This window comes from Dromiciops gliroides, chromosome 3 (assembly GCF_019393635.1).
Source record: "Dromiciops gliroides isolate mDroGli1 chromosome 3, mDroGli1.pri, whole genome shotgun sequence".
NCBI lineage: Eukaryota > Metazoa > Chordata > Mammalia > Microbiotheria > Microbiotheriidae > Dromiciops > Dromiciops gliroides.
The window spans coordinates 616,126,038-616,138,662 of record NC_057863.1 but is presented as its reverse complement, the minus strand read 5'-3'; the positions used below and the strand labels follow the sequence as shown (position 1 = coordinate 616,138,662).

Here is a 12,625-nt window from a genome sequence, read left to right as displayed (position 1 = left end):
GCTGGAGGCAGAGAAAAATGAAGGCTGTCAGAGGAGCAGGTGCCCAGCCCAGCCTCGGCTCACCCACTGACCGGCTGTGTGACCTTGGGCAACTCCCTCTGCCTCTGAGAGAGGAGGTATTCTCTAGTTAAGATGAGGAAACTGGGTGTTGTGTTGGAACTGGGAACAGAGAAAGAAGGGGCCTTGGAACATGGACTATCTGGGGTGCGAGGGACCTTGGGAGCATTATCTATTGTCAACGGTGAATAGAAACTAGAATGTCAGAAATGAGAGGGACCTTAGAACGTTAAAATTTAAAAGTTCTTAGAACATAGAACATCCGAACTAAAAGAGGTCTTAGAACCCAGAAAGAAGGGACCTTAGAACACAGGATAGTAAAGCCGGGAGGACCCTTGTAACACAGAACATCAGGTTAGAACAAGAAATGGTGTTAGAACATAGAATGTTACATCCCTAGAATCTTAAAAGGTTAGACCACAAACATATTTGATAACCCTAAAGCCAGTATCCTTGGCCTTTTCTGTCTAAGACATCCTGATTTAATTGAGGAGTGTGATCAGTTTGGATCAAGGGTCCATCTAGCTTGTAGGGGCTGCCTAGGGTATCTTCTGACCTAGAACTCACTATTACGCTGTGAAGAATTTGGGGAGTAGGGAATGAGGTGGTGGAGAGCATAGCTTGGGACCCCGGATACAAAAGCAGAGGGATTTAGATAATGGGTCTGGAAGAGGGTGAGAAGGGCAAGCACTTCTTAGAACTGGATATTTTTAAATTCAGGGTAAGATCCATTGTGGGGAAGTCTGGGAAGTGGCCAAGAGCTAGTTTTCCGGAGTGAGGGTTTGTTGACGATTCGGCCAATTTGGCCCCTATCCTGCGTTGTGTTCCCAAAGTGGGTTCATAATTTGGGGGTCCAAGTTTTCTTGGGACACGACAATTCACCAAGAAGTAGAATGATAAAATGGAAGGAATGCTGCCTTTGGATTCAGGACTGGGGTTTGAATCCTGCCTCTGTCACTTATTATCAATAATAATTACCGTGGGCAGCTAGGTGGCCCAGTGGATAAAGCACCAGCCTTGGATTCAAGAGGACCTGAGTTCAAATCCAGCCTCAACCACTTGACACTTACTAGCTGTGTGACCCTGGGCAAGTCACTTAACCCTCATTGCCCTGCAAAAAAATAAAAAAATAAAAATTGCTCTTCAAGTATGGAAGTTCACTGAATTTACTCATTATCCATTTGATTATAAATAGACCTTGTGGAAACACAAAATGGTTTCCATTTGGTACATGACCTAAAAAAAACAAAACAAAAAAGAAGCGACCTCTCTATAGTCTTGTAATTAGTAGGCAGTCAAACACAGGAATGCCGTAACTCCTTTTGGTCGTTTGGACTACTGGACCCAATCAGCCGGGTTTCCTCATTGGCCAATTGTCCAGGAAAAATCCATAAGGGAATGGGGAGTGCAGTGTGGATGGGGATAGCCCTCTGTCTCAGAAGCTGTTTTGTTCTTCTGAACCCCTTCTCCCCAAGGCAGAATCTCCAGAGTGTGTCATAGGACAAAATGTCATCACAGGACACGGTGGAGGCACAGGTAGGAAGGGGAAGCAATGATTAGATTAGACACCTGGAACAAGGCCAGCCCCGGGGAAAACTGTGAAGTAGGCAGAGTTTACCCTTGATGTGTCTCCCTCCCCATCTCCACTGCTCCTGGGAGGGGGAGGGGAGAACATAGAATCCTAGAACCAGAGCTAGAAAGATTCTCAGAAGCCATTTAGTCCAGCCGCCTCATTTTACACAGGATGAAATGGAAGCCCAGCAAGGCCAAGTGATTTGTCCAAGGTCGCACAGAAAGCAATAGGTCAGAGAAGGATGGGTTCCTTCCCCGAGCTCGGGTATGAGTGCTACCCATCCCCCTGACCGTAGGCGGCATTCTCTATTTCCAACCTCTCACCGCCTCCATCCAGTGCTGCAATCTCTCCAGTCACGCTATCCATCCGCTGATCATAGGCTTTTCAAATGTCAGAGCTGGAAGGGCCCTTGGAGATCATCTCATCCAACACTCTTACATTGGAAGGATGAGGAAAGTCTGACCCAGAAAGGGAATAATAAGCACCTGTAAGTAATAGAACCCAAGCTCAAAGCCAGGTCTTCTGACTCTAAGCCTGTTGCCCTGGTGCTGGGCGCCATAAATCTCATTGTTCCAGCCGAGTCTAAATATTTTTGTAGATTGTCATGATGGGCTTGATATCAAACAGGCTATGGGTTAGTTTGAACCATCTTTGCATTGGAAACAAGGTTCTCACAACCTTCTGTTTGGGGTGATGAGGAAGGAGCCAAACAGAAGGGAGAGCTATTTGGAGAGAAAGGCAGGATTGAAATCCAAGCTATTGCTGTGATATTTCACTATTCTAGAAGTGGGGAGGGAAGAAGGCCTGATATTTCATTAGATTGGGAACTCCCAGTGAGAAGACTCCCTCCACCTAGTGAGTAGAAGGTGTTCTGGAGGTAAAGGAGGAAACGGCCCCTGAGCAGATGGGAAACAGAAAAGGTAATAATTACTGTTTTGTCTAAAGAGAGACCCTCCCACCTGCTCCCAGCCATTTCAGGGAAGAGAATCTATTCAGAAACATGAGGCTGTAGGAGACAGGAGAATGAGTCTGCCCAGTTGGGAAAATACCAGCATGGCTCCATTCTCCCCCTGCAGGCTAGCCTGAGCACTACCTGGCACTGCCATTTCAAAACAATGTAAAGGTCAGAGATGGGAGGGCCCTTAGAGCACAAAATGTCACAACTGGGAGGATCCTTAGAACACAGGATGTCAGAGCTGGGAGGGCCCTTAGAACCCAGAATGTCAGAGCTGGGAGGGCCTTTAGAACACAGGATGTCAGAGCTGGGAGGGCCCTTAGAACACACAATATTAGGAACCCTATTACATAGGATATTAGAGCTGGAAGCGATCCCAAGAACCATTTGACTCCAACCCCCATCATTTAGAACCAAAGAAGCTGCCTTTCTCATGGCCACACAATGAAACAATGAACAAAGTGGTCATGAAGCCAAGTGTGGAGCTCTATGTGCTCCACTGCCTCTCATTTCTGCATTTTCTAAGTTTGGATTTTTATAGCTCATAGCAAAAATCACCAATATGTTATGACCTAAAGACTGACACCCCTCCCCACCACATCTGCCACATTCTCACATTCTGTCCTCACCTCAGAAGTAAAAGACTTCTTGAAATTATGAATCAGTAGGAAGGAAAATTTGCCTGTTGGTTTAGACTCTTGCTAGAGTTTCCACCCGCCAATCAGTCACCAAACACTTATAAACTCCTACTATATTCCAGGCTGATTGGCCCTAACCCCCTTACTAATATCTCTCTCTATGGTTTCTCAATTGGCTGGCCTGATTCATTGCCTTCACAGAATAAGCTTGGCACTTTCCAAATGGTCCTTTCCAATTCTTTTTGTTTTTTTTAGTTTTATTGACGCATCATGTTTTTACATTATGAACATTTAAAGATTACTCCTGTGAGAGGTCTCTTGTAACAAATAAAACAATTAAGTAAACTAACAATTTAATGACCTCATCTCAAAGTGCATGCAGCATTCTGTATCTGTAATATCTCTGCTTTGTTATTTCTTAATTTTTTAAAAAATTGGCAGAAATGTGTTTTCTCTCCCTCCCAGTTCCCACATCACTAAAAAAAAAAAGAGAAAAAAGAAAACAAATTCCTAGTAACAAGCATGAACAGTCAAGCAAAACAAATTCCCTTATTGACCGATACAAAATATATTCTTCATTCTGCACTCTTAATCTATATAATTCCCTGAATCTATCACCCCTCTGATTTCTAGGAGATGTCTAGTATGTTTCATCATGGGCCCTCTGGAATCATGGGGGTTTTGAGTTCTTAGTTCTTACAGATTTCAAAGTTTTTTGACTTTACAGGGTTTTTGTTAATATAGAAATTGTTCTCCTGGTTCTGTTCATTTTATTCTTCATATAAAAGTCTTCAAAATTATCTGTTCTTTTAACACTAATGTTATAATATAAATCATTCATCTGGTTCTTCTCACTTCCTTCTGCATCAGTTCATATAAACCTTTTGATGTCTCTTTCAAATAATCTGTTTCCTCATTTCTTATGTTATAATAATATTCCATTACATTCATATATCATAACTTGTTCAACCATTCCTTAATTGAGAAGCACCCCTTTAGTGTCTATTTTTCATCACCACAGAAAAATTATAGTAATATAGGAAAAAATTTCTTATAAAAATTTTTGTAAATATAGAACCTCTTCCTATCTCTTTGATCATTTTGGAATCTAGGCCTAGCTGGGTCAATGGGTATGCACTCTTTTTTTTTTTTTGCAGGGCTATAAGGGTTAAGTGACTTGCCCAGGGTCATGCAGCTAGTAAGTGTCAAGTGTCTGAAGCCAGATTTCAACTCAGGTACTCCTGAATCCAGGGCCAGTGCTTTATCCACTGTACCACCTAGCTACCCTAAGGGTATGCACTCTTTAGTAACTTTCTGTATATAATTACAAACTGATTTTCTAAATGGTTGCACACATTCACAGGTCCACTAAGAGTGCATCAGTGTGCCTATTTTCCCACAGCTCCACCCACATTTGTTATTTTCCTTTGTTGTTATCTTTGCCTATCTGATAGGTATGAAGTAAGATTTCAGAATTGTTTTAATTTGTATTTTTCTAATTAGTAGTAACTTGGAAAAAAATTTTCACATGGCCATGAGAACTGCCTGTTTAAATCCTTAAACCATTTATCAGTTGGGGAATTGCTCTTATTCTTATAAATCTGAATCAGTTCTTTACCTATCTTGGAAGGAGACCCTTGCCAATTCACAGAAAAAGCACTCTGTGATTTAAACCCATAAAAGAGGAACAGAGAGTCATTGAGCTCTCAGTGGCCTTAGGAGTGGTGGGTGGGGATTGAGTCTGGAGCTCAGGTAACATTAACACCACCATTGGTTTGTGGTTTTGCTTCTTTGGCAGGTAACAGACGGTGGGACCATCAAGCAAAAGATCTTCACATTTGATGCCATGTTCTCCACCAACTCTTCCCACATGGAGAATTACCGGAAGAGGGAAGACCTTGTCTATCAGTCCACTGTGAGGTGAGAGGCTAGGAAAGGGTATCTTCTACATCTGTCTCTTGGAGCTATGAGCACATCCAATCCATTGTTGCCTTGGAGACACTGGCTCAGAAAGGCTATGAGAATGGGGACCTTCCTTTGAAAAGAGGGAGCAGCTTAGTTAGTTACAAAGTCTGCCACCATTGGGGCCATCCTGAGGACCCTGGGCCTCAGGTGATGGAGATAAGAGCAATTCTAAAGACTGAGGTTATGAGAACTTGAACAGATAATGAAGATGGTCTAAGTCACCCCAATAATGTCACAAATGAAATGAGAGGACTGAGGCTTAGGGTGGGGAAAGGACTGTTGGTTTGAGGCATAACTGGGATTCCAACCCAGATCCCCTGACTCCTAGCCCTAATTTCTGCTAAGGCCCATGTTGGTAGATATTTAATGACAGGCTCTTGAAAAAATGTCTACAGGGGGCAGCTAGGTGGCACAGTGGATACAGCACTGGCCCTGGATTCAGGAGGACCTGAGTTCAAATCTGGCCTCAGACACTTGACACTTACTAGCTGTGTGACCCTAGGAGAGTCACTTAACCCTCACTGCCCTGACAAAAAAAAATAATGATGGTACCATCACCCAGCCCGATCAGCCCTGGTGGCACCAAGTGTATGCTTTCCAATCAATCTTCAAAAATGGTCTGGAGTGGGGCAGCTAGATAGCGCAGTGGATAGAGCACCGGTCCTGGAGTCAGGAGTACCTGAGTTCAAATCCGGCCTCAGACACTTAACACTTACTAGCTGTGTGACCCTGGGCAAATCACTTAACCCCAATTGCCTCACTAAAAATAAATAAATAAATAAATGATCTGGAGTGTCCTAGGAAAGGTCCTGGACAGGGAAGCAGGATGAGCCACTCACTGGCCCTCTGGGCCCAGCCCATCAATTTCCCTCCCCCAGGCTCAGTTTCTTCACTTGTCAAGAGGAGCCATAATAATGTCTGCCCTGGCTTCATGCAATGAGGATCAAATAAGATGATGATACCTCCTTACATGTATGTGTGCAACATTCTCACATACACTCCAGGCACAGCAAAGGCGATATGGAGTAATGGAAAGCACAGAATCAAGAGACCTGGTCTCAGGTCCCAGGTCTGTCCCTTATTAGCTGTGGGACCCTGGCTAAGTTAATGCATCTTTTTGAATCTCAGTTTCCTCATCTATATTTAACATTCGAGACTCTGGCCCCACCTTCTCAGGGGCAGGACTATTATATTTTATACACACACACACACACACACACACACACACACACACACATACATTCATTCACACACATACTCACACACACTCACACACATACACCCCTCTGGCTTTGCTAAGTCAGACCCAAACAATGGAAAGAGCAGCACCAGCCCTGGGATTGATGCCTAATGTCCCATAAAGCTCTGATCCTACAGTCTCCCAAAGGTCCTCTTGCATGTGGGTGACACCAGCTTAGGTGGCTTGGGCATGTGCCAGAGCCCCAATTACATATACAATAGAAGTGATCATTTTCACACTCCCTACCTGGATGAGATGTTGCAAGAAAAATGCTTTAAAGGGATAGGGAGTAGAGACCTATGATTTCATGGATAGAGCAAACTCCCAGTTGAGGACATTCCCTCTACCAATAAAAATTGACCATTTATAGTCTTGGTCTCAGAAAAGTGACTATAGAACTGAGATGCTTAGGGACTTGTCCAGGGCTACTTAGCCAGATTGCTTCAGAGATGAGACCTTAGCTTTGAGGCTGCTACACCAAACTGCCTCTTGTAAACTTAAAAGTTCTGTAGAAGGCCACTTTTCATCCCAAGAGGCCCATTAGTCTACCCAAGTACAAAGTGGTTTCTGTTGGGCATGTTAACTGTCAGATGTTAGCAACAATTACTAGGGCACTTAAGATATATTAAAACAAATACACAAAGCTGAAAAGGCCCTTAGAACACAGGATGTGAGAGCCAGGAAGGCCCTTACAAAACAGGATGTCAGAGCTGGGCGGGTCCTTAGAATACAGGTTGTGAGAGCTGGGAGGGCCCTTAGAACAGAGAATGTCAGATCTGGGAAGGGCCTCAGAACATGGGAGTCAAAAGACTCTTGAAAACATAGACTATGCCTTTATCTATTGGTGGCACCAGCATCCCTCTAGTCATCCAGGTTCCTAGCCTTATGTTTATCCTCTTCCCCTCAACTCCCACTTCCAATCAGGTAACAATTATTATTGATTCTACCTTCATACCATCTATTATCTACCAAACCCTCACCCTGTTACCTAGTCCTAACTGATGACTCTAGACCCAACCCACATTTTCTTGATTCACATGATCACCACTAGCTCAAGTCCTCATCCCCTGTGGCATGGATTACTGAAATCATCTGATTGCTCTCCCTACCTCTAGTCTTTCCTCTCTCCAATCATAGCTGCCAATATTTATTCCTAGAGCACAAGTCTGCCATGTCACTCTCCTGATCAAGAAGTGTCAATGGTTCCCAATTTCCTCTGGTATAAAATATAAATCTTTTTTTTTTCCTTTGGCATTTAAAACCTTTTGCAGGGGGCAACTAGGTGGCCCAGTGGATAAAGCACTGACCCTGGATTCAGGCCTGCATTCAAATCCAGCCTCCAACACATGACACTTACTAGCTGTGTGACCCTGGGCAAATCACTTAACTCTCATTGTCCCGCCCCCCCCCCCAAAAAAAACTCAAACCCTTTGCAGTTACCCCAGCCTACCTTTTCAGGCTCATTGCACATCAATGTCCCTGAAGTACTCTGCATTCCAGCCCTTTGATCTTCCTTATACCCATCATTCCATCTTGCCTTTTCTGCTTTTGTACAGAATGTCTCCTGTGTCTGGGACATGCTCCCTCTTCACCTCTACCTTGTTGAATCTCCAGCTCCCTTTATGACTGAATCAAAGTGCTATCTCCTACTCTAGGCCTATTAGGCCAAAACCTCCAACTGCTAGTTTTCTTCCCCCCACCCCATTACTTAGTATATATTTTGAATTGACTTGTCTGTGTTCATGTTGAGGAAACTGAGTCTTAGAGAGATTAACTGACTTGTCCATGATCATGGAGGTGGATTTGAACCTTGGCTTTCCATACCTTGGCATACCACTGCCACCACCAAGATCCAGATTAGGACTGCCCTTCAAACCCAGTGTTCATTCCATGACACTGGCTGATGAAAGCTCCTTCAATTGCTTCCTTCTCCCAGGGCCTTGGGACCTATAGAAATTGAAGGCTGCCTTTTTCACCAAACTGCCATCTGGTCTAACAAAACGTGGGCTGGTAGTTTACCTGTTAATGATAATAGCTTGCATTCGGATAGCATGCTATGGCTGCACAGCAGTTTACATACATTAACTCCCTGGGTTGTTTCGAGAATCAAATGAGACAATTAGTACAAATAATGTTCTCTCCCCTTCCCAACCCCCCAACATCCTCTTATGATGCCTCAGCATGGCATGGGGGTGACCTTGGGCCCTGAAGACCTATGCCAACAGAGCTCATGCCCTCATTGATACCACTGAACTAGAAAGGGGTTAAGTGAAGGAACAGCAATGGACTATGGGCCAGTGATGGACATCAGTTTCCTAAGGTCTGGACTAGTGAACTGAAGGGAGGTCTGTGGGTCTTCACCCATCTTTCATCCAGAGGGGACTTTTTAAGCCACAGCAACTCACAAAATCCATTCCCTAAGGTGGTTGGGATCAGCATTGATGAAGGTGGGAGAGGAGGCTGGACAGGTGAAGTGATGGGTCTTTGGATGTTTTGAATCTTTACCAAAGATGAAACTGAGGCTGAGTGCCGAAGATCAGACAGTAAATGAGTGGTGGAGTCAGACCACCTGAATTCAAGCCCTTCCCACTCAAGTCTGGTGCTCCTCCCATTGCTAAGTACTGGGACATGGATTCAGAGCCTCAGAACTGGAAGGGTCTTCAGAGACTGACCTCAACCTGAACCAGACTCTCCCCATGACAAACCTGACAAATCATTGTCCAGCCTCCACTTGAAGACTTCTAGTGGGGACCTGGGGTGGGCGGTGGGGAACACAACCTCCCAAGCTCCACATTCGACTACTGAGTAGCTCGTGTTCACATGATTTCCCTGACTCAAGCCCAAATCTGCCTTTTGGTTTCCTAGGATCATTATAGTATATAGCTCTCCAGCTAGAAGGGCCATCAGGGGCCATCTGCACCCTCCCCCTCATCCTAGAGATGAAGAAATTGAGTCTCAAGGAGGTTAAATGCCTTTGCCAAGGTCAAACACTTCTGTCCATTGCATCTAGTTCTCCCTCTGGGGTGAAGCAGAACAAAGTTGACCCTTTTCTTCCAAGTCCTGACCCTTTAAATACTTGAAAACAACTATCATATGTCCCATAAGCCTTCTCTCTCTTCTCCAGGCTAAACGTTCCAAATTTCTTTTAACCAATCCTCACATAGCACAATTTTGAGGCCATTTGTCATCCCAGTCACTTTCTAGGTCTTTTGACTCCAAATTCAGCCCACTCTCCACTACCCTACACTGGCTCTCTTGAGATGGGCAAGTCAGAGGCGGCAGGATGGGAGGTAGATAGAGAGCAGAAGAAACCAAGGCATGGGGAGGATAGATAAAAGCTCTTCAAATCACATCAAATCAGAGGGGGACAAATCCCCCCCTAACAGCCTAAACGGTAGAAGAAAGGGAAGCAGGCCGAGCTGCAAGGCTGCGGAAGTCCTATTAGCTGTTGGCAGGAGGATTGGTGCCAGGCTAGGAATTCCACATTTACATATAAATGAAGATATTTACAAATTAATGCATCTCAACTAGAGAAAGTCCCAGCTCCACAGCTGTCAGTGCCTTCTTCCTCTCTTGCTGGGGGAGAGTAAGAAGAGAATAAGGCAGAAATGACGACCCAATGTAGAGGAGACAGTGATGTTTCAGATTCAGCAGCACCTCTGATAGCTTCTCCCAACTTAAAGCTTCTGAGGTGGAGGAGCCTGGGGACAACCCAAGGTGTTTAGGAGTGGGAAGAAATAGAATTATTATTTGGATAGGGCAAGTGGGATGGCTACACAAAGAGTAGCCATATACATGAAAAGTTCTGTGATTCTAGAATTCTTAGAAGACAGTAGGATCATGAGACATATAACATTATTCTGATTCGGGTGGTGTTTTGTCTGAGCTCTCAAAACATGTCTTTGAGGCAATGGCATCGAGTTTCAGAAGATGCTAAATTCTAAGTCAACTAAAATTGTCTCTGAAAGGCCTTCTCATCATCAGCTTAGGCCTCAGTAGGATGTTGATCCTTTGCAAGCCCTGCCACAAAAAACTAGACACTCAGGGAAGGGACATGCAGACATTCACTCTTGTCAAGGTGCATCCTTGTTGACTAGCACATCAAAGAGACACAAAGACATACCTCACCAAGAGAAACTTTTCTATTCTCCCATAGTTTCCCTTCCCATGACCTGGGGACCCACTTGGATCTTAGCCTCTCCCTCAGTAGATGGTGAGATCCTTGAAGGCAGAGCCTGTTTTTGTCTGGGGTGGGGTTGCCTTTCTTTGTATCCCCAACACTTAGCACAATGCTTGGCACATAGCAGGTTCTTAATAAAAGCTTATTAACTGATTGACTTAGCTTGCTCTTGGATTTCTCTAAATTGCCAAAAAGAGCAAAAGTGAAACAAGCTCATTGAATCTTCTAGTCTCAAAAATAGTCACTCCTCCTTAAAACCCACACATCTATGCCACCCCTCTTAACTCCAATAAACCTGGCACTCTCCACTATGGCAGAAAAACCATCCAACTACTGCTCTCTACTTCCCCACAGCTGCTGGCCATAGTTCTGATACTTCTCTGATCAACAATACCAACAGAAGTGACCAGCCTTAGAGGACCTCTTGCCAGAAGTAGGAATTCCCTTTTCTCAAGAATATTTTATTACATTGATAGACCACAGCATGGTGAGCCAGCCAGTACCTACCTGAAGAACCAAAATGTTGGGAACTTCCTAACCAAGCAATTTAATACATAGTTGGACAATACTTAACGTTTAGAAGATTTGCTTTAGACTGAACTGAGGTCTTCCTCCCAAACTTGGTTTATAATACAGAAATCAGTTTCTCTCCACCCTTGCCCCCACTAAAGAGTAGAAGTCATGGGAAAGACTTGACCCCTATAAACAGCTGTCCATACAGTTGCTTAAGGAGAGATGCTTTTAATCTTTTTGTGTCATGGACCCCTATGATAGTCTTGTGAAGCCTATGGACCCTTCTCAGTATAATGCTTTTAAACATAAAAGATGAAATATGTAATATTACAAAGGAAACCAAATGTATTGAAATAAAGGTATAATTGTTCTCTTTCCATGTTCATGTACCTCCTGAAATCTATCTTTGAGGCAGCTGGTAGCACAGTGGATAGAGCACTGTGCCTTGAATCAGGAAGGCCTGAATTCAAATCCAGCCTCAGACACATTAACTGTGTGACCCTGTGCAAGTCACTTAACCTCTGTTTGCCTCAGTTTCCCCAACTGTAAAATGGAGATAATAATACATGCTATTGTAAGGATCAAATGTGATCATTGAAGCTTAGTCCTTGAGCTATAAATGAGTATTTCCTTCTCTATCCATAAACACCTTGAGGGAACATCACTGAACTATTAAGTTAAGAACAGTTGGTCTACAGGGACATACCCCACACCATGCTCTAGTCACCTCTGTTCCAGGTTCCATACTAAATTTTTTGTTCAGTCATTTTAGTTGTCTGACTCTTCATAACCCCTTTGTTGGGGAGGGGTGGATTCTTGGCAAAGACACAGGAGTGGTTCACCATTTCCTTCTCCAGCCCATTTTGCAGATGAGAAATCGAGGCAAACAGGGTAAAGTGACTTGCCCAGGGTCACACAATGTATAAGACTGGATTTGAACTCAGGAAGATGTCTTCCTGACTCTAGTAAATAGTAGTGCTATAGTAAATTGTGGATGCCAACAATAAGAACTTTCATTTCAATAGCTCTCTATGGTTTATAAAGCACTTTATAGTCACTCTGTGAGAAAGGTCATTCTAACATAGTTATGTCATTTTGGTTCTCTTTAAGAATGAAAGATAATGGGGCAGCTAGGTGGCACAGTGGATAGAGCACCTGCCCTGGAGTTAGGAGGACCTGAGTTCAAAGTCGGCCTCAGACACTTAACACTTACTAGCCGTGTGACTCTGGGCGAGTCACTTAACCCCAATTGCCTCACACAAAAAAAGAATGAAGGACAATAACCAACCAACCAAGGGCATTATTATGCCCATTTAACAGGAAAAGGAAGCTGAGATCAAAAGATGATTAAATGACTTGACTCAGGTCACATGACTCACAGATTGCAGTTCCCTGATTTGTGACCTAGCACTCTCCCAATTAAATTTGTGGAAGAATGGACTGGCTCTTCCATTCAATCCTGTGATTCCCGCTGATGCAGAGCTCCATCCTCTCAGAGACTAGG

The 12,625-nt window shown here is 43.9% G+C and overlaps 1 protein-coding gene across 2 annotated transcripts in view; it reads left to right on the top strand.

The window, feature by feature from the left end:
* The window catches only part of IGSF21 (immunoglobin superfamily member 21), a 416,639-nt gene that overhangs the window by 245,201 nt on the left and 158,813 nt on the right, over window positions 1–12,625 (top strand). For both annotated transcript variants that reach the window (XM_043996557.1, XM_043996558.1), the window contains one exon: window positions 5,022–5,143. In XM_043996557.1, coding sequence (XP_043852492.1) covers window positions 5,022–5,143 — 122 coding nt within the window. The remainder of the gene's footprint in view (window positions 1–5,021; window positions 5,144–12,625) is intronic.